Here is a 27,602-nt window from a genome sequence, read left to right on the forward strand (position 1 = left end):
TGGCTCTTATCTGAATCTTTTGATTGCCATATGGTGTGTGTTTTAAATCTCTCTCATGCAACCATATGCAGTTAATATCTGTTTACTGGTGTTGCAAAATCAAGAGGTATAGCAGTACTAGTAGTTCTTTATTTGGACTAGAGCTGGGATATATTCGATGAGATGATTCGAAGACTTGCCATCACAATTTTGATCCTCTGCTGGCTGAAGGAATGGCTCCCCAGCTTTGGGAGCCCGATGATCTGCTCGCGATGCTTAGCACATTCTGGTAAAACAGTTTACCGCACACTCTCGATCCCTTCACAGGGTGGTTAAATTTCTTCTACACTCGCTTATTATCTCTTGCCAGTTATACTTGACTTCGGTCTACCAGGAAGTCTTTCAGCGGTCCATTGGATCACCCACTGGGTCATTCCATCGGTCCATCCGCCAAAATTAAAAGGATCTTGGTTATCTGGTTGATTATCTCCTGTTCTAATTATCAGATTTTAAGAAAATTTGGTATGGATCTAAGTTGATATAATCCTCAATAAAATAATGATAATTCAATAGTTATAATGCTCATACATGATCATCGGAGTTAAGTAATGGAACAGTGGTTCTCAATCGAATAAAAAACACTAGTGCCCCTTTACAGTATATGCAGGTTTTACATTGTTGTTGTTGTCGTAGATCATTAGGGTAAAGGATGCGATTGTTCTTGTTTTCCAGTGGAGCCATCTATCAGTGGCACCATCTATATTCGACTTCTGCCACACCCGTTTATAGGGTGAACCAATTTATACATGCATTCATTCATTAATCCACAGATCGTAATTTTGACCTGAACCAGAGAACGATCAATCTCCAATTAAGTACTCCCCAGAGGTATAATTTGTTATGGAAACATAGAGGACTTTGTGACACGACAGATTTAACGTGTATCAGTTACCATTTACTACGCGGGGAGTCTTCGCTGGATTCGAACTCCCGTTCTCACGAACATGAGTCCAGCGCCCTGCTAACCAGGCTATCCTAACCCGTGTTTCACATCGAGAGAAGGCGGGTTTAGGGCCGTTGTGGCAATCGGTCCCACTTATTTAGCAAAGCTGTTTGCGTGGTATATTGTTGTCGGAGGAGAATTAAGAAATGTAATTAGCTACCTTAGAGTGTATGAAGCTTGTTCTTTAAATCAGATATGACTGGTCTATCCGGCGAATATCGTTATAGATTTAAAATCGTCGATCATATGCAAGTATTCATATGCGTATTTCCGAAGCCGTTGACGTGTTAGTGAATTTATTTATTTATTTTTGAAACACAGCAAAGTATTTTCTTTAATACCAGTCATCATTTTTTAATTTTAAATTATTAAACTTTTGAAAATTCAGAATGATAATCAAAGTATGTAAATTAAGTAGCTAATGTTTGTTGTTTTAAAAATGCTCTAAATTTAGAGCAATCACAAGGATTTTTTTTATTTTTTATAATTCTACTATTCCTAATTTATTTAACAAAAAATTTGTCACTTTTGAATATGAGATGCTTAAGTAATTTTAAAGAATCGAACTCATCGTATCGTTTGTGTAAAAAAATAAAAAATTATAAATTTAAATAATTAAAATTATTTGCTTGTCACGCTCTGAAAATATTTATTTTCTATTTTAACTAGATGTCCTTCTTTTCGATTTATATTCCATCGAAGAAAAACTCATTAAATGCTAAATTCTCACACGGTTCAGTGAATCTTAACCAGGACAAACCATCTTTTAAATGCAGAAAAAGAAGCAAAAGACCTTTAAAACCTTACGCCTGTTAAAATGATTTTAATTATTTTTATTTACCTATTTTAAACCGTTTAAACAGGATAAAAATAATACGCCTTGAAGTATTTTTTTTTTAATATTTACTTTTTTTGTTATTGTCGTCAAGAATAAAAAGTAGGTTTAATGCCTGTCAGATTTTATTAATGATCGTTGAATATAAGTTTATCGAAAACTATGGCTTTAATTTCGTGTTTAAATCACAATTTATTTTATGTATTATTTTCTATACAAAATAAACTCTTTAAGATAGTTTCAATTGATAAATAAGAATATGCTTTATCAGCGTCTGTGGATTTAAATTGAGGTGAAAAACCGTACAAAAAATATTATAGATCATATTTCACGCATAATTGGTACCAGGGACTTCTTATTTTATTTTATTTATATTATTTTATCTTTTTTCAGATTTTGGCGAATATTTATTTTAAAGGTCATAATAACATATTCTTCGAAAAGAGTATAATTTAAATATGATATCGTAACCTAATATATTGTTTGTACTAACTAATTAGGATATTTAAGGTTAGGCCGTCAAGTCATTAAGAATGAATTCTAGTATTCGATGAGTTCTAGTAATCCGATCTATATCTTTGAATATAGGTTTATCATTTTTTTTCTTTGAATCATAATTTATTTTACGTATAACTTTCTATAAAAAATAAACTCTTTAAAATAGTTTAAATTGATAAGTTTAATTTGATTAATCAAAATATGCTTTATCAGCATCTGCAGAAATTTTCCAGATCATATTTCACGTATAATCTGTACCAGGGATTTTTGTTATTTATTTATTTATATTTCAAATTTTGTCGATTCCTCCTATATTTCAAAGCTTATAAATACAAATTCGTCGAAAGGAGAATAAATTAAACTCGATTTCTTAGTTTAGAATATTGTTTGTACTAATTAATTAGCACATTTAAAATTAGGCCGTCCAATCATTAAGAATGAGTCATGTGTGACAAAATTAGAAAATGCTATGCAATAGCACAAATTAAAGTTTAGTTTAGAACTACAAGAACAAGCATAAATAGATAAAATATATATATATATACCGAAACTCACATCATTCTTTTCCCTCGTTTAAATAATAAAAAAAAATTAGATATCGATTAGAAAGGATGGGTGTAAACAAAATCATTCTCTATGCATAGAAAATAAGATGTGAAGACGTGCTACTCATAAATCTTTAGTTTGATGCTTTCAAAAGTATGCTAAGCTTTTTTTTATTTCCACCCCATAATTGCAATATTTATTAACCTGAAACACGTGATCGTATGAAAAGTAGAAAGTAAAAACGAATTAAAGAACAGATTATTATGTAATTTCTGCAAATAATAGCAATCTGAAGATTACATTGAATTATCAGTATAAATTTAGTTTAGTTCCCTATCTAATTACATGGCGTGAATTGTTTTTGCAAGTGCAAGCCAACGTGTGAGAACATGATTTTTTTATGTACTTGATCATCAAAGTGTTACATTTTGCATCGCATCAATGTCGGAAGAATTGAAAATAAGTACTGCCCTTCATGCTATTATGTTCATTATTTTGATGTATTATCAGTATTTTGGTTTCTATTTATTAGATTTAATATCAGCATAAGTTACAAGATAATTAGTCAATTTCAACCAATAAATTAATGATAAACGCACTGATTGGCTTTTCTCAAGTCCCTTTGTAAATTACAATCGTTGGCAGTCTATAACTTAGAATTTTTTAAAGACAACATTTAGTAGATTAAAAATTAATAAATCGGCTGAGAAGCATTTAAACAAATATTTAATTAAATATTTGTCATTTCAAAAAAAAAAATAATAATTCAAATAAATAGAAAATTAGCAAGCAACAAAAAAAAAATAGAACTCATTCTTAATGAGCAAATTTTCAAGTGGCACACTTTCTAATTACTAAGTCTCACCTAGCCTGTTATTTTTTTCTCTTCTCAGTTGTATTTGTTTCTTATAGATTAAAATCTCGCTCAATTTGTCCTTGAAATATAATCGACGAATACTTATGTAATATCTAACACATTGATCTTTCAGCTTTAACACTTAAATATCAGGCTTGCACGTGCATTGTTTGTGGCTGTATTACGAGGAAGTTTAGATGCTTTTCAAGTGTGTGTATATAGCAATTTCATGTGACACAATCATTCAAATGTTACGCTCAGTAAAGATAAACATATATGGAATTTATGAGACTTTTCGAGCTCAGATTTTGGGATATTTCCTAGTGTATTAGTTGGAAAATAATGGCGGGAAAAGATTAATATAATAATATATAAAATCAGAATTTTAAAAATTAAGTTTTTCCAAATTGAATAAAAAAGAAAAAGAAACCTAAAGAAACAATATGTTGTGTGCCTTAAATTTGAGAAACGTGAGAAGAGAAACGTTTCTTCTTCCCATCGAGCTAACCATGAAAAGTTTTCGCGGTTTTCTTCTTGATGTAAAATAAATAAGGGGTTAGTTCCATCATAAAGACCTCCACGAAAGCTAGTTTGTTTCAATGCTTGATCCAAAAGTATCTTTGTCTTCTGGGTAGTTCGAAATAACAAGGTACGGAGAAGAACATTGATAGCCAGGAGACCAGAAATGGGTCTTTTTCAACACTGGTTATAGAATAAAATAGCCTATGACAATTATAATATCTAGCAAAGAAAAAGTTTATCAAGGCGTGACGAAAACTTTTCAATCAACCTACGTATCTTCTAAAGGTACTTTTCCGTCAAATATACAGCAGTTGTTACCATGGATCACCGTTTTATTATAGACTCTTCTAAAGTATAAATAATAATTTCTTACACTATCAAAATAATTCAAATATTTTAGAGACAATTGATATTTTTGAAAGAAAACCCTTTTTTGTAACAAGCTAATATTACTTCAAGTAATTGAGTTTCAACTTAATGATTCGAAAATTTGATTTCCATAATTAGATTTGATTAGAATAAAAGATAATCGCGTGAGAAATATTTTTTCGTGAATTTTTCGTAACAGAAAAAAGCCTATTTTACTTTAAAATTATTTTATTCGGAATTGACGCTGCAGGCATAGATTAAAATTGTTTACTACAACTCATACCATTCAGAGGAGAAGGGGTATCAATAAGTTTAGGAAAAATATTCGCTAGGCTGTTCAAGGTAATAGAGTAATTTTCAAGAATATTGGCCTAGAAAACTATCCATTAGGAGCAGATGCGTTTGTAAAACTTTTTTTTAAATCCGAAAGTAAACAACAACGCTAGTGAAATCGATAAAAAAAATTTTTTTTCTTAATTATAGTTCAGCACGTATGGTCCATATTTGGCACGTGTAGATAAAAACCAATAATGTTGATAAATAAGAAAACACTGAAATCGAATTTATTAGCTTACTATAAACGAAGGATTTGGGTGAATATAGCGACAAGCCATGATTTTTCTAAATGTAAACCTAACTCATGCGTAGTATTGTTTCCAGATAAGTAAAAAATTTTTAAGAATTTTTACTTGATACTAGCACAATACACAGACGTCTCAAATTATGTGCATATAAATCGTGTAGACAAAACGCTCATGAAACAAAAACGCTCTAAACGAATTACACAAAAACAATTTGAAAAAGTAGCTTACTACAGGAACATATTTTTGTTGCGTTTATACAATTATCTGATCTTGCCTAATTCAGGTACTATTGGGATTTCAAATCTAAAATTAGTTTTCCTCCTAAAGCTACAGAATTTTCAAACGACATTTTTAGTCTGCATTTTTTAACAAAATGTACAAGCTTAAAAACGTTATATACAACAGGAGCTCGCATAAATGTTGTGATAAACTTTTAGGAGAGTTAAGGCACATCACCAGGAATAAAAAAACTGCATAGGAGCCCATTCACGGAAATGTCGTCGTACGCGGCTTTCCTAATATGACCTGTTCAGAACCACACAACGAAACAGTTCATAATAGGAGAGGCACCCCTAGCTGCGTATGGTGACAATTCCAGTCTGGGTTTCCATGAAATTTTAATCCTAGTGATGTGCACTAACTCCCTGAGAAGTCTGTCCCAAGATTTATGCGACCCCGTGTTGTATGCAATGTCATTTCGACAAAAAAATGAACTAAAAATATCATTAAAAAAACTGTAGCTTGGAATCCGAATGCAGATTTGAAAAATATCTAAGTTCCGTTAAAAAATCTCATGCTACAGAAAAAAAAATTAGTTTCCCAGTATCTTTAAATTGTGCAAAAACCTTCGACTTTAGAACAACTCAACAAAATATCAGTAATTTTAATTCCTTTTCTATTTTGAAAATATAATTTGTATTCAAAAACAAAACGATTGTTGTCGGTTTGTTAACCGTGGTGTATGCACACACTAGTTCAAAGATGAAACACAAACGTTCAAATCATTTTAATAGATGGCCGAAAATGTATTACAAATTAAAGGAAATAAAATATGAAAGATTGGCAATATTACATTCTTAGGTGCAGTACGCAAACAGAAAAGAAAAAAAAAAGAAAAAAAACGAACACTTGGATAATTTTTGAACTAAAGATCAGATTTTGACGTACTTAAAGGTTCGAGGATCCAACCTTAAATATGGTCGTTAATTAATACAGACGATATTTTTTTAAGTTGTGAAATCAGACACAAAAGCGTATTCTCTCTAAATATCGTCTGCACTAGTTAAATAGCATATTTTAGGAGGTTATGCCCTCGAACTATAATGCAGGGATGAGATTAGCCAAAAGGCAAAAAAGCTGAATTTCCACGATAATAAATTTTACGCAAGCGCAACTCTTTAATAATAAATTCCAGACAGTTTAAGGTAATAAATAATGTGTTGACATACAATTGTGTACTAATCTATTATTATATAAATGATTACATTGATACTTAACATTTAGTGAAAATAAAAATTACCAATTGAAAAAATAAAGCTGGAAATTATATTTTTCCTCAGTTCACATAAGAGACAATTATTACTTGAAAAACTACCTGGTTTAGCAAATTAAAACTACTGAGAATATACATTAATATTTCATTTCTTTTAATAAATACTGTTATGTGATTTATAGCAAATATATCAGTAATATTACTTTTTAAATTATATTGGAAAAAAAAAAACTTTAACAATGGACCGAATCATTATGTTCATATTATAGTCTAATATAACTAGAGCCCTCTGAAACATATCAATAACAGTGAAGTAGAAATATATAGTAACTCCTTAACATACAAAAATTGCTATTTTAGTTTGAAAAATTACATGACAATCAGCAACTGTTTAGATAATTGTTTTTTATTTGATAAGAATTTTGCATTTTATAGCATAAATAACAGCAATTATAAATAAAATTTTGATGATGAGTTAATTAACTCTTTTTCCCCAAAAATTTTTTTTTATTAAATCCCTTTTTAAGTGATTGCTTTTGTTTGCTATATCTTTTATGTTTGCTATATTTAGTCGTTAGTCCATCTTCAAACATCTTGTGACAAATCCTATTTTTTCTTCTTTGCAAGCACAGAATGTAAGTTTTGAATATATTCCCTTCCAGTTTCTCTGATGTTGTAACACTTACATATACTAATAATCGTCGTTAGAAAAACAGTCACCTTTATAGTAACTAATTTAAAAAAAATTTACTTCTTACAAGAATCGCGATAGTTGATCTTAAAATTGCGTGAATATGAATAACAATTATGGATTTTGAAATCACATGAATATGAAACTAGATATACGATTTTGAAAATGAGAAAATACAAACTGGGATATAGAATTTTTAAAACGCGTAAATACAAATCACGATTCATAATTTTTAGATTGCGTAAATACGAATCATGATGCGTAATTTTTAGATTGCATAAATAAGAATTATGATGCATAATTTTTAGAATGCGTGAATGCGAATCCCAATGCCTTATTTTAAAATCACGTATAAATACGAAAATCAATGTTTGATATTATAAACCGCATGAGCAAATCAAGACATTGAATTTTAAACTTGCGTGAATACGAATCGCTACATAGGTTTTTAAAAAGGCGTAAATACGAATCACAATATCGGATTTTTAAATCTCGTAAATAAGAATCGCAACGTACAATATTCAAATCGCGTGAATAAGAATCGCAACACGCAAATATGAAAAGCTATGTTTGATATTAAAATCGTGTGAATAAGAATCGAGATATTAGCAGATTCCAGGCTTGGGACCTCTAAAAGGCTTGTCAGAAGCAGCGTCGTTTGAACTACGAAAATCGGATCTATCTGGAGGGCGGGTAAAAAATTCGGAAAATCTTATCTGCTGCGTGTAAAAGGGGAGAAAATAGCTAAAATAAGTAAAAATGTAGTTTGAATTTTCTGTTTCTCTTTGAAAATCGGTGAATCAGAAAAAGCGGAATACTTATAGAAAAAAGTGAAATTTTTAAAAAATCTGAATTTTTGATTTTAAAAAAAAAAGCTGAAATTCAAGATATAAAAGTGAAAAAAGCGGAAATCCGCTAAAAAGCGGAAAAATCTCATCCCTGAATGATTGAGTTCTAGTACATGATAAGAAATTTTACATTCTAGTTTTACGACATTTCAAAATGAAAAAATTTCTAAAATTTTAATCGAGCTCAATCCAGCATATTTAAAATAAACTATTCATGCACTGGCAGTCGAATATTTTTAAATAATTATAATTAACTTCTCCTCACTTGCCTGCTTTATAATAGAAAGAATGTATAATTTTTGCATTTAGGTTCATCTCACCTAAAAAAAAGGGCTGCTTATCAGATTTAAAAATTAATTTATTCGGTTTAATGTTGAAAACATTAGCATTTCACAGAAATAATAAATAATTCTTCAGGCATGACATAAAATGTCTTACATGGTGTAATGACAAACAACAATTTTTTTGAATAACAAAAACTAACATTTTATTTTTAAAAAATAACTAACTATGTTCACAACTATTCTAACAAAACAACTTTAAAAAAAAAATAATAATCCTGTCCCCATAGCAACAAGAAACAAAACTGGAACAACAATAACGATAATATACTTAATAGTTAAATTTAACACACATCAAAGAAAAAAATCCATCTTCCTATATGCACTCAATTTAATTACAGAAAGAATACAAGATAAGCTTATAGAAAAGTTAGTCGATAGACTAAGAACTCGAATATTGGTTGTCATGGTCTTCAAAAAAGCATTTCTATTAACAAGACACAATGTTATAGATTTAAAGAAGAAGAAAATTATGTTATTAAAAAGATAAGAAAGCTCTTTAATTTATTCGATTTATGGCAGACAGAATATGAATACGAATTACGATTCATATTTGACACACATTTAATACTGGTTGTTTGGATTCGTCACAGGCGGAAACATTAAGAACAATATTTGGATTTGAATGTTAATGGAACAAACACGAGATAGCATGCCAGAAAATAATTGCTTTAATGTTATGAACAAAGAAAAGAAAATACAGTCGATAAGAGAAGGCGAATTAATTCGTCACTCTTAAGAATAAAAACGTTTTCAAAATAGTTTTTTTTTTTTTTTCTAATTTAAAATTTTGTTTTTGAATAAAATAAGATACGCGTCGACAAGTTTTCAATAACAAATTATTCTTAAACAATAGTTTGCAAGTCTAACAAAATTTTAAAATGAGTTCAAAGTAGTAGTTTATTTAGCTTGGATGTAAATTGTAGTAGTTTCGTGACTCAAAATTTCGGTTGGCGATAAAAATGACAACAGATTTTGTTGCACTTTAGAACAAACGCATTTTCGAAATCATTTTTCAATTTTGAAATTCTGTTTTTGAATAAAATAAGATAAGCGTAGACACATTTTCAAAATTATATTCTAAAGCTAGTTTATAAATGTCTTTCTTCTCTTAGAAGAGAAACATTTTGTTTAGTCTTTCTCTTCAAAAAAAAAAAGGACTTGATTTTTGATTTATTTTTTTCAGTCGTATGTTATGTTGTATTTTTTCACCCTTCCAATTATTAATATTTTTTAATTTTTCATATTCAATGGCACAATAACAATATCAAGGTTTTATAAGTAACTATAAAAAACTTTGGTTCGCAACAAAAAAGTTTATTCAAAAATTTGAAAGATATGTGGTATAACTGATTCATAAATAAAGTTCTAAAAAAATAAAAATCTTCCTAAACAATAACTTACTAATTAATGGAGCATAATCAATGTAAACAATTTTCTATTTCAATTAAAAAGCCAAGCTATAAATACAAAGAAATTTTAAGCTCTTCTCAGTTTTATCAGAGACAGTCAAGTATTCAATGCATTCATATTGCTTTAAAATGGAAAAGTTAAAATAAGTTATGTAAGAGAAAATAAATTCGTTCTTACATCTGAACTATAAACTGTAATGAGAAAATACATTACAAATTATAAAAAAATCACGGTTTTTTAACAATAAGATTTTTTTATTTTTTATTGTGGAATATTCTTTTGAAACTGTAATCGATTTAAATAAATATGCAAAGGTAACTTAATAATTTTTTTTAGTATCATAATAACGGAAATGGACCGTTTGTTTTTTAAAACAATTTAACACATATTTCGAAAGGAATAACAGAGCAAATTTTTACAGAGTTCCATGAGAGATTCCTTGATTGCATGAAAAATCAAATTTTATTTATTAAAAAAAGTTAATTTGGGTAATAGATAATTACAGCAATAATTTTCGATGTGCTTTAATGATGTGAAAACTATAGTAAATTATTTTAAGGTATATAGACTAGCTAATAAAATATTAATTCAGGGAATTATCAGTTGATATTGTCTTATCAACTAAATTTTTGAAATTCGAAAAATTTTCTTTGTTAAAATACTAGTAAGAATCGCTAACTTTATGAGAAAAATGTCCCATAATTTTTTTTTTTTTTTAAGCTTTAGAAACAAATAAGAGGAAATTAAAAATAATTCTGACCAACATGGCCAAGAAGAAACAGTATTCTCCGACCGATGTATAATAATTGAATTTTGATTGAAGAAAAAGCAACAGAGGACAATGAGAAAAATATTATAGAAGAACACAATTAATTGACACAAATTAGACAAAAAACAGCTAAAAAAATTTTAAACTTTAAAAAAAAAAATCAAAACCCTATATGCTTTAATAAATATATTACATTGAAAACCATGTTTTCGGAAAGAAAAAAAATTGTTTTTAGTTCAACTATCATCAAAAGACACAGAAATGGTCTTGCCAAAACAAGAAAACAAAAAAAAGGTTCCAGCAGGTGGGCCTTCCACAAAAGGATATGAAAAAACGACATTAAAGAAGATAATATTGAAGCCAATATGCCAAACGCAAAAATCACACGACTCAAATCATTCAATAACTATCGAATATAATGAAATAAAAGTAAAGTATAAATAAATGAAATAAAAATTGTAACCTTGTTAAATCAAAATTTATACAAATTACAATAAATTAAACATTACTACGCTAAAATATCTAGAATATAAAATCATTTTAAAGGTTGATGTTTTGTTTGATAAATGGTTATGCGATCTCATAAAACTTGCTTTGCAAATCAATCTCGCTTCGCTTAAATATATATTAGTTTTGATTTTTTTGCCGACAATTTTGGTAAAAACTCTATATGGAGTTAAAATACTTTTCTTTCGTTAAAAAAAAAATTTAAAAAACTAATTTCTCCGTTTCTGTGGAAATTAACATACCAACGGTGCAAAAAAATTTTATTTCTCAGGTTTTGCACCCAAGAAAATATTTATACGTGAAAATATTTATTATTATTTGTAATTCAATGCTTTTGTTTTGAACAACCTGATAAAAATCTGACAGTAATATTTAATGTTCCTTCAAACATAAAAGAGTCCTATATAAAATTTTGACGAAGTTGCGGCCCGATATTTGACTAGTGTTTATAATTGTGGCCCCCGGTCACATGTAAGTTGGAAACCCCTGCTCTAGCTAGTCTGACAGTCGTCGAACTGCCGAACGCAAGTTTCCACTTCACACGGAAAACAATTTTTATTTAATTAAAATAAAAAACGTAATAAAAACAATAACAGTTTTAAAGGCAAAAATGTTTTTTAAAGCTAGGCACAGAACGTTTTTTTTTCTTCCTTTAGAATAACGCTTCCACGTTTACGAAGGCTGTTAAAAAAAAATTAAACTACATCCTCCAAAAAAAATAAATAAAAATAATAATAATAATAATTCGAGAATTTTATTTTCAAAAACGCATTGGGAATACCAGCAAATTATGCACAATTTCCTTTAACATATTTCCACCCCTTTCTTCATAGACGCAATCTGCTGATTGCATGACGCAAGCCGGTAAAGATCATACAATTATTCAAAACAGGTATTTCCACTAGAGTTTTAACAATAATGACGCTGTCGATAGTTTCCGTTCTTTCAATATTTCCTTTTCTTCATATTTTTTTCTTTCTTTTTCTCATAAACAAAAATTACATTGCTTAGCAAGATATAGGTAGAAAAGATTAAAGGAAAATAATCCCATAGGGACACTTTTCATTTTTCTCGTTTTAATACATTTTAAAAACACATACGTTTTCGAAAATGTATTATTTTATTTTAAGTCGTTGCTTGTACCAAAAAACGTATTTTTCTAACTACTTTTTTATAAAAAAAATTATTTTTGTACGTAGGAAAAAAAATTTTACTAAAAGGAAAATAAATAACTTTACATGAATTAAACAAAACAATATGCATCAAGGCAATATTAAACAAACAAAAAAAGAAACTTTCCTTAAGCAAATGAGAATATAAATTTTGATTTAGGGGGAAAAAGAGGTCTTCTGTATTAGTGTTTTACATTCGTTACAATTCGATTACAAATATAATAAGTGTATAAATATTATCAGATAATAAAAATTACATAAATCGCCCATTGTATCATCAAGGAAAATATACTTTCATCACAAAATAAATAATAAAAAATATCCCCCCAAATTTTGCACTGAAAGTTGTTATCAAATCTTACAATGTGTTGTCACACACAAGCTTAAATCGATAGAAGATAAAACAGAAACAAAAACATCACAAGTTTAAATTTTTTTTTTTTTTTAAGATTGCAACACATTAACAGATAAAAGGATAATAAATAGATAAGGCAGAGCATGAAATAAAATTATCTTCTTGTGACGTAATAATAATAAAAAACTAGTAAAGTGGATAATTTAATCCCAGTTACTGACAAAGGGCGAAGTTTTTATCAAAGATAAAAATATTATATTACTTTTTTATCAATTTCAAAGGCCCAAAATCTGTCACTAACGCTTGGTAATAATTTATGAGTATCAATTTTATTTACCAGATTGTGTTTTAATATATTTTTTTTTCGCTTTATATGCTGTTTTTGATCTAGTTTTAAAATTTAACATTAGCATCAAGTGGTATAAATCAGAAATTTTGAAAACCAGAACTTCCTTAACTACCCCTGATGAGAAAATTAAATTAAAATAGGTACACCAGTAAAAATGAATTGAATAACTGTGACATCCCTTTCTTTAAGAGATGGATTTGTTTCGGTTCTTTCATTTAGTCACTCTTAATGATGACAAGGACTTTTTTTAATGTCTATATTTATTTTAAGATTCTTGATTATATATAAATTTAAAATTAAATACGAAAATGTACATGCGCTATATAACATATAGAATCCGCAGCTCTATTTCCCCCTTCTCATTTATTACTCAGCATCCACTCTCTACTTTCTCCACATCCAATCTATATTATAAATCCTTTTTCTCACCAAAAAAAGTCCTTCGCTTCACCTTACTCCACTTTTCACTCTAGGGGAAGGACACTCCTGTGCCCCTCACCCTCTGGTCAGGGGTCAATCAAATGCGTCGGAGAGGAATCAGAATCCTGACAATAACTGAAGATGTTCTTAACTTTGAAATGAATTATTAAAGCCAAAAATATATGTGCTCCAAAAAATAAATTTGTGCCTTAACAGGGTGCGTTGCCAAATCTTAGAATCAAAAATAAGCACTTTTTAAAAACTTTTCAAGCACTTCATAAAAATTTTCAAGCACTCAGATTCATATTCAATCAATGATATTATTGAAAAACAAAAACTTTTTATTAACAGTTTTAGCATTTAAAAAAAACCCAAAAAGAAAAGGGCGTAAATCGAAACAATCAGTACTTTCCCACATCACCGAGCGAATTCAACTTGACCCTGAACTCAGAACAAAAGTACCCTTACCCCCTACGTCAAAAAAAGTGTTAGAAGTAAAATAAAATAAACATGAATAAAATTAAAATAAATTAAAAAGAAAAACATTTCATAAGGATCTGATATTCTCTATCCGAATTGGAGCACTCATAACGTGGGTACGACATGAAGTCCGCGTGAATGATTATGTAGCAAACTCCCCATTTTTCGTGAAATGCATGGGATCCACCAGATATCACTAAAGGGGGAAAAAATTATTCGGAAAAAAAGCACTTTTTAAAAACGCCAGCTGAAAAAATCACCTTTAGAAGCTTTTAAAAACGAAATCCCCAAAAAAGCACCTTTAAGTACTTTTTACAAACGCTACGCACCCTGCAAGGAAAGAAAAGTTTTGCCCATGTGACAGAGTTAAAAAAAAATGATAATAATAATATAAATCTTGAATAGCTAAATAATAAATATTGCCAGGGACAACCGAACATGAGGGTTGCCGATTCAGGGTAGACATATAGATATAGATAGTTTTTAATTGCCTATTCTCAATATTCACTATATCTTATACAGAGGAAAAAATCGAAACATGAAAATGTTCCACATTTTTTTACCATATTAACATTAATTTAGTATAAGGACTTATAGGGCAGTTTATCCATGTTTCCCTTTTCCACTTATCTTTAATACCTCTCTCTATCAAACTTTCTTTTTACATTTACTTAATATTTCGATCGCCTTTTACTCCAAGACTGCGAATTCAACTGACGAACGTAAGTTGATGAAAAATTTCATTCCTCTTTTTAAACATAAAAAGTCAAAATAGTGTTTTAATGGTTAATATGTTAAGAATTGTTTTCATTTACTTTATTTCTAAAGTCAGGATTCCGCAAAAAGAAGGTTCATAATTATGAAATTCCGTAGACGACAAAAATTGGAAACCACTGCTTTAAAATATGTTGATTCCTAAAATAACAGTGGGGGGTTCAAGTCCTTGCACAGAATATAATTTTATGAATTAACATCCAGTTTGTCCACACAGCATTTTTTCTATCTTTATTGTTTCTTGTTTGTTTTACAAATAATAGAAGAGAAGCATTGTATAAATACATTTTTTTTTTTTTCAATTTACTCCATAAAATGATATTAAGATAAGGCAGTTACAGGAATAGTTTGTTCATATTGCCTTCTTGCGAGCTTACAAAACTTTTTTGACTTTCTGATTTACACTTTTATTAAATTGCTATGATAAGCAAACATTTTAACCAGCATTTTTGAAATTAAAAATTTAAACCATTAAAAATAATATTTCATCCAAATAATGTGATTCATCCAAATGTGTGAAAAATCAGGGGGTTTTCAGAAACAAACCAACCCCTTGTTATTTCTTTCCCATGGTTTTGGTTTTTTTTTTTACGTCATATTTGTTTTTTTTTAGGGTTTAATTGAGGAGAGTTGAATCGAGGGTTTTTCAAACATGAGTTTTTCATCAATTTTTTTTTGTTATTATTTATAGTTTTAGTAAAAGACTTGGTGCATTAATGAATACCACAGTAATTTAATTAATAATCAGGTTATTTTTTTAACATTGATTATTAATACATTTTGTTATCAATGTCATCCTTGGATCGGGCAAAGTTGACTCAGCCTTTCATCCCTACAGTGGGTCGATAAATGAGTACCAAGCATGCTTGGGAGCTAAACATTGGGGGCTTCACGTTCTGCTACCCACCTAACCGGAACATCTGCTCCTGCACCCCAGAGCCCAAGGTCAGGAAAACTGAGATGGGCACGGTAGGCCTTGGCCCTCTATGAGCTGTTGCACCACTGAGTTTAATTTCTTTTATTATCAATGTCATTTACATTGGTAAATTAGCAATAATATTTTCAATTATAGTAGTATGTTTTAAAAAAGGTTATTTAAAAATTTTAAAACACAAAATGAAGAAATAATAGAAATAGAAATATTTAAATGTATGCAGTTAGCATTTTATTCTATTGTAATTTAGAGCTGATTAGTTAATAATAAAATGTAAATATGAAAAACCCCATTTTGGTCTTTTTCAGGTGGGTTTTCACGAAATAGCCCACTGAGGTTTTGTCGGGTCTGGTATAATCATAATAACCCTGATCCTGATGCAAGACAATATATTTTTTTTTAAAAATTATTGTAACAAAAAGGAAATCTAAAAAATACAACTCTTGTAATTTTTCTCAAACAAAATCATAGGCCAAAATTTCATTAATAAATTAAAAAAGAGGATTTCTTTCAAAGAAAATAAAATGACAACCCTTACCTGTGATTAGTAACTCAAATTCAGTATCACTTTCTTGAAAAACAGGAACAACCCACTGTTTAAAAATTTGATGAGCTTTTCCACATCCACTCTTAGGGTTGATAAGAATAAGAAAGTTTTTGTGTGGAGGAACTGAATCAGGAATATGCACTTCTGCAACGATAAAGGGTAAATGAGCAAAGATAAAAGAGATATTAACTCATTAACGATGTCAATTATAATATCACTATATTTTAACAATTTATAAGGGCGTGGAAAGTATACTTCCAGCCGAATTGAATCATTTTTAAATGGGAAACTATTTTTCCCACCCATGATTTGCACAGTCATCTGCTAACATCAAAAACTTAAAAATAAAAAAAAATGAACAGTAGAGGTTATCGTGGGTTCAAAAAGAGAGGCAAGGGAACTATTTTATTTTGTGCATAAAATGCTAATTTCTCATTAAGTTTTTTTGTAGTCATAAATGAAGCAGTTATAAATATGGTTTATTATAAGCTCAGAAGTTCATGGCCAATTCCATAAAGTAGCAAAAAATTTGAAGAACAATCCCAACTACCCCCCCCCCCCCCAAAAAAAACGATAATAATGATCACAAAAAATCGAATTAATTTTGGATAGGAAGTTGAATGACTTTCTTTTTATAAATCAATCTCAATCCTTAAAATATTTTAATGTAACTGATCTGTGACTATGACCAGAGCCAGTCTTACACTGTTGCAATGCCATCCATAAGCCAACATTTACTGTGAAGTACTCCACTTTTCATATTGCTAGCTGCAACTTTGTCAACTGAAATTAATGTTTCATCATTGATGTGCTAAGCTTTACAACACACAATTAGTCCAAATAAGTCTCACCTGAAACCACTATTCTATGCCTGATTTATCATTATGTTTAAAAGTCCTAAACTTAGAAAACACCAAAACTTCTAGAGGCCACTAAATTTAAAGCATTTTTTTTTCCGTACTTCTTGAGAAATGTCAACCAGAAAAACTTTGATTTAACAAAATCTTTTTAAATCCCATAAATTCTCCAACATAATCTCTTAAGTTATATACCATTTAAAAGCATTTTGTACACAAACAAGATGTATATTTGATACTTGTGATCCATAACGTTTACCAGAGTTATATGCATACCCCTGGATTAATAAATTAGACTAATTTTATTAATGAAATACCTAAAGTTCCACGCGTAAAACTCTACTAGCAGAGGGAAGGAAAGAATAAATGAGATAGTACACACTTTTTTTTAATATTTTCTTTTCGTAATTAAAAAATTTTAATTTTTTTTTACCTTTCTCTTAATTTACTTCTGACACTTTTTTAATCTTGTTATATCTCCATGAATAAAGGTTGAGAGTAAAAGCAAAGAATAAAGAATGGGACTATCTTCTTAACAATAAATGATTATTTAATTGAAAATGTGACTAAGAATTTAAATGCCTTTTTTTGCAAATGCCTGCCAATGTAAAAAAAATTTTCCACCCCACACACACACATAAAAGCTGCATTTCAAACTGCATCAGACAATATTCAAATGAGAGGAAGAATTTAACGGAATATTTCTGTATCAGTACTGGCGCCAAAATAATCAGCAGGTTTTGGCAACTTACGGCAATGACCAACAAGAAATTAAAAAATTTAATAATATAAAGGGGCCAATTCGAAGAGTATGGCTCGTCATTTTGCTCAAGCCTCTACAAGTTTAAAATATAAAAGGTACCGATACAAGAATATCTCGACATTTGAAAAGAATGAAAAGAATTCTCACTGAATGGTCTAAAATGATGTAATGGAAAGATATTTCAGCTATTTTTTTAATAGAAAAATTACATTAGTATTTTTATATAGTTATCTGTTTAATATATTGTTTGAAAATGTGTTTAGTACAATATCTTATATGCTTAAATTATTTGAAATAAATATTTTTTATTAATTATTAAACCTATGAAAACTTTTTTCACTTATTACCACTTAAAAATGCAAAAAACATTATTTCTAAATGAAATACCTATACTTTTCTTGTTCAACTTTTATCAGTTAAAAGTAACAAGCTTGTAGTGTTGCTTCGACATATTAAGTTNTTTCAGCTATTTTTTTAATAGAAAAATTACATTAGTATTTTTATATAGTTATCTGTTTAATATATTGTTTGAAAATGTGTTTAGTACAATATCTTATATGCTTAAATTATTTGAAATAAATATTTTTTTATTTATGAAACCTATGAAAACTTTTTTCACCTCTTACCACTTAAAAATGCAAAAAACATTATTTCTAAATGAAATACCTATACTTTTCTTGTTCAACTTTTATCTGTTAAAATTAACAAGCTTGCAGTGTTGCTTTGATGTATTAAGTTAGTTTTTTAGGCTTTGAATGAGTTTTTACTTAAAAGAAAAGTTTGAAACTTATAATTCATATCATTTTCTGATTCATGTCATTCAGAATGTCTTAGATGGATTATTGTTTGATGATTCCAGGATGAATGACGAAGCATTTAAATAGACTTTCCTTCCTTTTTTTTTCAAATTTTATTTATTTATAAATATTTATTAATTCTTTTTTACATTATATGGAATGTTCTTCAATCGTACAATAATATTAAGCAAATTATAAATGTTTTTTTTAGAATAAAAATATATAATGTGACTCATGTTACATACAAAGAACATGGAATTGAATATTATTTCAAAAGTCTCCTTTTTCTTTAAGCAATAAAAGGATTTTTGTTATTTATAAAAAAGGACTTCAAAAATTAACCAGAAACATAGAAAGTGGCAAAAGATATAGTGGGGGATGCTAAATTAAATGTTCGTTTTTTTTTATAATGCTGCCCCTTGTATCAAGGAATTGCCCTTCGCATGTGAATAAGGGAATTGGACAATTGTTAAGATGACATTCTCTTTCTGTAAATGTATCCATTTATGAGATAACTACTGACATTAAAATATGTATGACCTGTAATTATAAAGCAAAAAACAAAAGAAATGCATTTGAAAAATTTATCGAAGTCATAGGCATGTATATTTTACTTTTAAACACAACATTAAATCGGCAAAACTAAGTGATTATTTTAGTGCAGGAAATCTTCCCTTATTGAGAGAATTTGAATACGACCGCGATTTTTAGAGTTCTGGTTATTTGTATCTCTAAGAATATGAACTTAGTAACATGTATTCAGTTATAATGTTATGTAAAAATAATTAACATCAAAATTACCTCCATTCTGTACACAAAATCGCCCCCTTAAAAGGCAAGAGAGAGCCCTCTTCCATGTTTCAACAAGCTTAATATTTTCCTCTTGAGTTTCATATTTTCGAGCTTGAAACGTTAAACATTTTCTTTCTCTTCTAAGCTGTTTGCTCAGAAGACCGGCTGATGTTTTCAACAGATATGCATAAACACAAAAGTAACCGAAATGATCCTTTGGATCATTTTTTAACTTGTCTTTACCGTGTAAAACCCGACAACCGATCACATCGTGCAAGAAGAGTTTTTCAACTTCATCTTTTCCTTTATTAACAAAATGAATGAATAAAATTTTCTCAGTGAGTATTAAATTACAAACAACTGAAGTCAATGGATAGGAATAAAAAGTATCTTCCAAGATCACAGTTTCTGAGGAAGAATTAAAAGCCATTATACGGCAGGAGTCCCAGCGTGATCAGTAGGTCATGTTGAAAAAAATATCAAATTGTTGCTGTTTACTTCCTCATTAGTTACGATATCGATTGATGAGTTATCTCCTTCTCACAACTTACTCCGTTGTCACAGAAGATTCATTCACAGCTGTTGCTGTTTTGTTCTGTTTCGATTTCTTCTTGCTGTTTTTGTTAGCAATGATACGTTGCCATCTTTTTATTGCAAAAAAATTAAATGATAATAATGAAATAAATGAACATTTTTTCCAGTAAAAACCTCATTTGATATTTCTTTAATTGTTTAAAATAGACAATTCACACTGATATTTTTTTTTTTAATTTTCCTAACTCAAAGGGTTAAAGCGAAAACAAAAGGTAGTCATTTAATTTCGGGTACAAAAAGTAACTTTTTTTCTACGGACAGTTCCTATCTGTCACTGATTATATATACAGTAAATTGATTTATCTGATTGAACTGAGAAAACTGAATGAAATCGTTGAACCCATTCGAACTGTGCACTGAAGATTTCACCTGTCAATCATACAAAACCAAAATAAAGTATTTGTTTGCATTGCATTAATTGTCATTCCGGCTGGTTTTAATCACCTATCTTCGGCAGGGTGAAAAAATTTGTAGATTTTGTTTGGATTTGATTAACAAGGCAGTAGGCAGTATTTGTAGCTTGACATCAAACTTTAAAGGTGAATAAAAATCACCGTTTTGAGAATGGCTCGAACAAACGTCAGAGGTGTTTAAAATTTCCTTTCCCCCCTCTCTAATATCACCATGGTTCAGTTATCCAACATTATATTTAAGCAAGAATCTAAAAAAGAGTATGAAGACTTAAAAAGCTCTTTAATTTCACTTAAAGGTACTGGTCTTAAATTAGGTTTGTGCGAAAAGGAAATCGAGTCACTTATAGAATCGAGAATTAATAAACATTTCAATAACAAAAAGCCAACATCTTGTTACAAATTTTTTTTAAATTTTAATTTTGCTTTGTTTTTATTAATAATAGTAACAATATCATCTATTGTTTTAAACGGCAGAGAGTTTGAACTGAATCGATGCATTATAGAAAATAATTATTTAGTTATGGAAGTTACTAGACCTATAACTAATTGTAACATATGTAGAGGCATTAACAGTTTTACAATTCTTGAAAATGTAACTAAAGATATTTTTGCCAAATATGCTTACTTGTCACATCCTTTATTAGCTAAAGGAGGCTGTAGAGATTGGACAGCTTTAGATGTATTTAACTATGATTTTTTTAAAAATTTATACTCCACTATTGAAGGTGCTCATAGAAGTGTTGAAGAAGAATGCCAATTTTTTCCATTTAGAACTACTTTTTTGAGTCTTAAAGAAGTGTTCAATATGAGCGAAGCAAGAGCAAAAATGAGTTCAAAAAATGAAAAAACTTGGTACATAGGATGGTAAGTTCAATAACTATTTTGAACTTTCACTAGAATTAGGGAACTCTGAAGGCAGATTTGCGTACTGGTCGCCAAGTTTTGGTGACTACCATAATTGGCTCAAACAAACAAACAAAATCACAGAAGAAAATTAACTTGAAAGGTATAACTTGTAGTAACCTTAGGCAAACAGAAATTTATTATTTTTTTATATATTTAATATTTTTTTGGTGCCTTGGCAATTGTAGTTGACATGAGCAGGTGGAGATACTAATAAGGAAATATTCCCGCCTCTGGGCATAACTTTGCAGGGCCTTTTAAATATTCCCTTTTTTAAGGAACCAGTAGAAAAAAAAGATGGGGATATTTTTATATCATTACCTGTTGGTGTCAACTACTATTCCTGTATGATAAAAGGTTTTTGTATTTGTAAAAATTTTAAAAAAATATGTGTATGTGTAGTGGTTCTTTTGGGAATGACTATGAGTTATACCTTTTAATTTATTCTTCTCATGCTTTATTTTCTTGCCTGGTTGTGCTTAAAATTTGTTGATTTTTTTTTTCAAGTACTGGCATGTAAATCTTTCTAAAACAATAATTTAGTATCGCTTTTTAAAAAAATTTCACTCTTAAATCAGAATAATTTTTTGTCACATCGAATATTTGCATTTCTATTATAAAGAACATTTAAATATAATACTTCTTTTATCATCATTAGTATGGGAAGTTTCCTGAAGTGGGGTTAAGTTGTACACCCAAAACGGTTTTGGTGGCAGTCCTTACGGTTTAATATAAAGAAAAATATTTATAAAAGTATAAAAACGTTTGGTGATCCTGATCGCACCAAAAGTGCGTCCTTTAATTCTTTTTAACAATTCAAATATAAATAACATACATAATGGAGAAACTTTCAATAAGAATATTTATCAAGTTTAATGTGATAGAAAACATTTCAAATTAACATTATTTCTGCCATGATTACAGGTTAGTTAGTACCATGTGTAACCTTTAAATTTAATTGCAGAGTAGTTTGATTTTTATTGTAACTAACACATTAAAAAAAGTCCTTTGAGATTGTTGTGAATTTCCTAACTTTAGTATCTGTAACAACTTCCATTCTTTTCAATAAAGAGGTGATTAATTTTCTAAATAACTAATTTGAAAGTAAACCTAACTTATGACCATGGATGTTATCAGAGGTTTACTTCTGATGTTGTTATTTTGAGGTTGATTAAAAATGGAGCTGAACATGTACTTAAAAATAAAGTGAAATTTTAGTTTTTGAATGACTCGCATAGGGAGCATTATACGAGCATTTTTTCCCCAGAAAAATGCTGTGAGGTTGTTGTAGTATTTAAAATTTATGTCATTTTATAAACTATAATAAATTCATTTTACTTTTATTTATTGGTGGTACTTCCTGTAAAAAAAAAAAAAATTTCGTGAAAAGTAGTCGTATTCAGTTTTATTCCTTTCTTTTTTCTTCACAGCCTTTAATTATTCAAAAGCTACTTTTTCTTTTGTCACAAATGATATTTAATATCAGGTTTTTACTGTACTCAGTGTTTTCATCACAGAAAAAAAAAAATAGTGAGAATTTCTCACCCTTTCTCAAAAACAGGGTAAGATTTCAAAAAGTTAAGTGAGATTTATAAAAACTAAAAAAGCACTAAAACTCTCGAAAAAAAAAATCATTTCTTTAATTATAATACATTTTTAACGTCTTCTATTTTTTAAAGTATTGAATATTTTTGGTGCATCATCATAGAAGATTTTGCCTTTACAAGGTATTTGTCCATCTTACATTAGCACATAAAAAATTTGAATATCTTACATGAAAAAACCTTACAGTATAAACACAAGGTTGCAGAGTAATGTGTTCTGAAAGGGGTTCTGTGGTTGTGTTCTGTTGTCCGAAAAGGTTCTGACCAATACTGGTAAATAGGGAAGCTAGATAACGGGGCAGATGTTGGAAATAATGAAAGATCCAGGAAGAAAAGTGAAACAGATTTTATTCTAATTAGCGTAATTCGAAGCTTTTTCCAAAATGTGAGAAATTCTCGAATTTTCAAATTGATTTATAGAATGCGCGAATTTCTCACGGTAATAATTTTTTAATGCGAGAAAAGAAAAAAATATGCGAGGTTCTTGCGCTGTAGTGAAAACACTGGTACTGATTTATTTTTTTAATATCTAATAAGAAGCAATTATACTAACTAGTCATTTTATCTTAAACTAAGATAAAAAAAATAAAAAAAACTAAGCATTAAATAGTTAAATACATTGTAGCAGAAGAGAAAGAAGACAAGTACCAATTTTGTCTTTAACAAATTATCTGAAAATGCTGATCACAAATTCATCCTATATGACAATCGTAAATGATCAAGTTTACAAATTTTCATTGAGATTTTATTGTAAATGCTTTTTGGAGGGATGAGAGAGAAGTGTTAGTTGACTGCTAAGCTAAGAACCTCCATAATCATAACCAGGTGGTCTAGCCACCATGAAAAAAGATTTGCTCCTCCAATCAGAGTAAGTTTAGAAGCTTTATATTTATTTTTTATAAAAGCTTTAGTCATGGCACACTCCCCCTTCAGTCAATGGGAAAATATGACTGGATATCAGTTATGGGCATTTCAAGGTGTTAAAAAGGCACATGGCTGTGAATAAAGTTATTATTACAGTGCTGTTTGAGCCTTGATGATTTACTTGTTGAATCAAGGCAAAAGCACTATATCTATAGTGCCGTGATTTGTTGAGGATTGAGATAGTGACCAATGTAGAGGGTTAAGAGAGTGATTCTGTTTGATTCCTGGCTAGAAAATGAAGAAACTTCGCGGAAAAGGGTGTAAACTCTTGACTAGAGTGACCAAAGTTTATACAGTAGTTGCTTATTAATTGTTATAACCGTTATTTATTTTATTATATTATAAATTGTTGTGACTATTTATAGATTTAGGCAGTTTATATTTGGTTGTTCTTCTATACTGAAGATTTACAATCTTTTTTAGGAGTAACTGCAATCCAGATGTCTCTGCTGTTCTTCGTCAACATTATTCTAAACCCTACTTTTTACCTGATGATTCCGAGCTAAGTGCAATTGATTGGATCTTCATGGGCTATAAAGGAACTGGCGCCAGCATGCATTTAGACTATGTTCGAAGACCATCGTGGCAAGCACAGATTCGAGGGAAAAAAACTTGGTATCTTCTTCCGCCTCCAGAATGTGAAGATGTCTGTTCACCTATGAATATAACTGTCAATCGAGGAGACATAATTCTTGTTGATACCAATCAATGGTACCACACAACAGTTATTGAAGGAGAAGAAATGAGTGTCACGCTAGGCTCAGAATATGATTAGTTTCCTGCACTGGTCTAAAAACTTCTGAAAATATGTGAATAACATTACCTTTTGATAAATTATAAGTATTCTCCTCTGATGTCACGATAAGTTCTCATTCAGAATACTCTTCAATTTTTAAGTTTTGTCTTCAGATCATCAAGAACGATCTCTTGATGCCATCTGTACCCATTAGTGTAGCAAAATGAAAGAGTGCCCAAAATTAACCAAATGAAATTTTAAAAGTTGTCTCAAAACAACTTTTTTCAAAACACATTAAAAGAATACATATTTTAAGGAGTTATTAAATTAGTTCTGAAATTTAATAGGTATGCCTTATATATTTAATGTATAAATTAATCAAGTTACACCTTAGGAAGCTTTTTCCAGCTTTGTGTGAAAATTTCATCATGATATGAAGTTAATTATACAGTACAGAACCCGTTATCCGGAAATCAGAAAACCGAAAAACCGGAACGAAATTCGATACATTTTCCCGCTATTTAAAAAAACAAAATTTTTCTTACTCATAAGATTTTAGGATTTTTCTTTCTTTTTTGAAAGATGTTTACCTTACCATCATTTTAGAAATAATCATTAGTGTATTAATTCATCGTTTTTAAGATTATTTCTAAATATTTTTCTAATTTTTGTTGGGTTTAACAATAAAAAAACCGCTTTTTGTAGCGAATCAGAAAAATCAGTTTTCCGGAATAGCGATGGTCCCGATCATTCCGGATAATCGGTTCCCTACTGTATTATTTTTTTAACTCAATACACCAGGTAAAGGTTTATTTCCGCAGCCTGAAATATTCTATTCTGGATTAGTATGAACCAAAAACTTGGTAACATAATTATCCTAGTACATAATGAAGTGCCTTAATATTTTACTATGTGCTGAAGTTAATAAAAATTTTTTAACATGAAATTTTTTAAATGTTCTACTGACAGTTGGTATTACATGAAAGAATAGAAAATTATTTTTAAAATATAAATTTAACACTTCAAAAAGTAAGTTCTGGTTGCATTTCATCTGTTTGGTCTGATGCAGATGACCATTTCAAGCTGTATTTTAAAGTCATACCTATATTGTATTTTTTTTTTTTTTTTTTTTTTTTTTTTTTTTNTTTTTTTTGCACTCTATGGTCTTGCACTAATTTTATTCCTGTCAATTTATGTTTACTGAGTTATGTCTATGTGAGACTGATTTTGACAATGTCAACTTTCATCTATCAAAAGGTACCCCAAGATTGAATGGAGTAAACATGTCTTATATCAGGGGTTTGATTGTGAGCCCAACTCAAAAATCCTGAAATTTTTTGAGTAAAATCATTAATGATGCATTTCAAAAAATTAATGTCTTTATAAATTTAAGTCATTGATATTTTCCGATTATGAAATTCTAAATAAATTATATGCAGCATAATTTAAATGAATATATGTATAAGTTTTCTTTTATCTCTAATCATATTTATTATTCTACCAGAAAAAATATTTACAAATGAAAAAGATGCAAAGTAAGTACAGGGGTAGCAGCAAAGTTTTTTAAAATTTTAGGGTAATTTTAGGAACTTTTTTCAAAAAATTTTAGGTAAATTTTAGGGGTAATATATGATTTTGCTAGGATAAAAACAGATCACACGGTAGTTCATTACATAACAGAAGATTATTACAATTCATTCACACACATCATAAATAATTGCAAGCCATAAAATAAAGCTCTGAAATTTATTAAGTCAAGAATGAAATCTCTAAAGTGTAAAAATGAAATTTCAACTTTACACATTACCTATCAGAAATTAAGTGCATAATTCAGGAACAGGCAAAAGTGAGAATAAATCAAGAGAAAAAATAAATTAACACCAACTTGGATTTTTATTTAATTTTTACCTTCTTAATCAAAACTTTATTATTACCCTTTACCTTACTTTATTAAGAAAAACTATTGTGTGATATTATTAGATTTCAAATCAGCAATTTATATTAGAAGTTAGAGAAAAACAAATTAATCATGATCATTTTTCTAATATATTCTTGATATGATTTGTGAGATTCTTTTACTGCCCTCAATAGTGTTGTGGTGATCTTCAACACTCCTCCATAATTTCGAATGGTATCTTTGATTAGTCTAAGAGACATAATAGTATTCTCATGGTGACTCACATTAAGCATTGCTTTATTTATCGAAAAACCTCTCAGGATCAGAATTCCCATGTGGCAAAATTAAAACAGTTTTAATGAATGTAGTTAAATTCTTACATTTTAGATTGCTTTTTTATTTATATTTAGCCTATAACTCTAATTTTTTAGGAACACTAACAAAATTTTATCAGATTTTTAGGGTTTGCACATAGTTTTAGGAATTTTAGGGGGAATGCGACCCCTGAAAGTATAAATGCTAGTTCCAATATTTCTAAATAAAATATACAAGAATTTGTATACATAAATATCGTCAATGATTTCTTGAAACTTTTGGACATTGGACTGCGATTGGCAATAAATCTGGATTTTTTCCGGAGCACAATCACCTGTTATATACTAGTGAATTGATATTTAATAATTGTAGTTAAGCCACAGTACTCCCCCACCAGAATTTTATCTGGGATGGAATTGGATTAAACATATACCAATAGTTGCTGTATTTGCGAAAGATTGGGAGAGCTGTATTAAGTCCACTGGATATAGAGCGCTTGTGGCGAGAGATGCATTAAGTTTCACCGAGTTTAAGATTGTTTGTCATGTGAGAGCTGTATTAAGTTCATGGTTGTGTATGTGTGGTTTCTCCTGTATTTCTATTAGCAGTCAAGTGTGTGCAGGATCCCAATATAGAGAAGGGAGATTCAGACTATGTCTATCTTCATCAATCATAAGTTACCCGAAGATTAATTAGAGGCATGTCTTGTATAATAGTAAATTA

At 29.2% G+C, this 27,602-nt stretch overlaps 2 protein-coding genes across 3 annotated transcripts in view; one reads left to right on the top strand and one right to left on the bottom strand.

Annotated features, from left to right (window-relative positions):
* Positions 1-20,133, bottom strand: part of LOC107440148 (sphingosine kinase 1) — a 50,051-nt gene extending 29,918 nt beyond the window's left edge. Inside the window, exons 1-2 of one of the 2 annotated variants that reach the window (XM_043043348.2) lie at positions 19,503-20,133; positions 16,276-16,428 (exon numbers count right to left, since the gene is read on the bottom strand). In XM_043043348.2, the coding sequence (XP_042899282.1) occupies positions 16,276-16,428; positions 19,503-19,923 (574 nt within the window). In that variant the 5' untranslated portion in view covers positions 19,924-20,133. The remainder of the gene's footprint in view (positions 1-16,275; positions 16,429-19,502) is intronic. The other variant, XM_071186405.1, reaches the window with a different exon arrangement.
* A 187-nt stretch (positions 20,134-20,320) lies between these two features.
* On the top strand, positions 20,321-26,121 carry LOC107440149 (uncharacterized). The gene is made up of 2 exons (XM_016052987.3): positions 20,321-21,364; positions 24,355-26,121. Exons 1-2 carry the CDS (start codon positions 20,712-20,714, stop codon positions 24,704-24,706), a joined length of 1,005 nt encoding a protein of 334 aa, XP_015908473.2. The 5' UTR covers positions 20,321-20,711; the 3' UTR covers positions 24,707-26,121.
* Positions 26,122-27,602: the final 1,481 nt, after the last annotated feature.

The sequence above is a fragment of the Parasteatoda tepidariorum genome, chromosome 10 (assembly GCF_043381705.1).
Source record: "Parasteatoda tepidariorum isolate YZ-2023 chromosome 10, CAS_Ptep_4.0, whole genome shotgun sequence".
Lineage (NCBI taxonomy): Eukaryota > Metazoa > Arthropoda > Arachnida > Araneae > Theridiidae > Parasteatoda > Parasteatoda tepidariorum.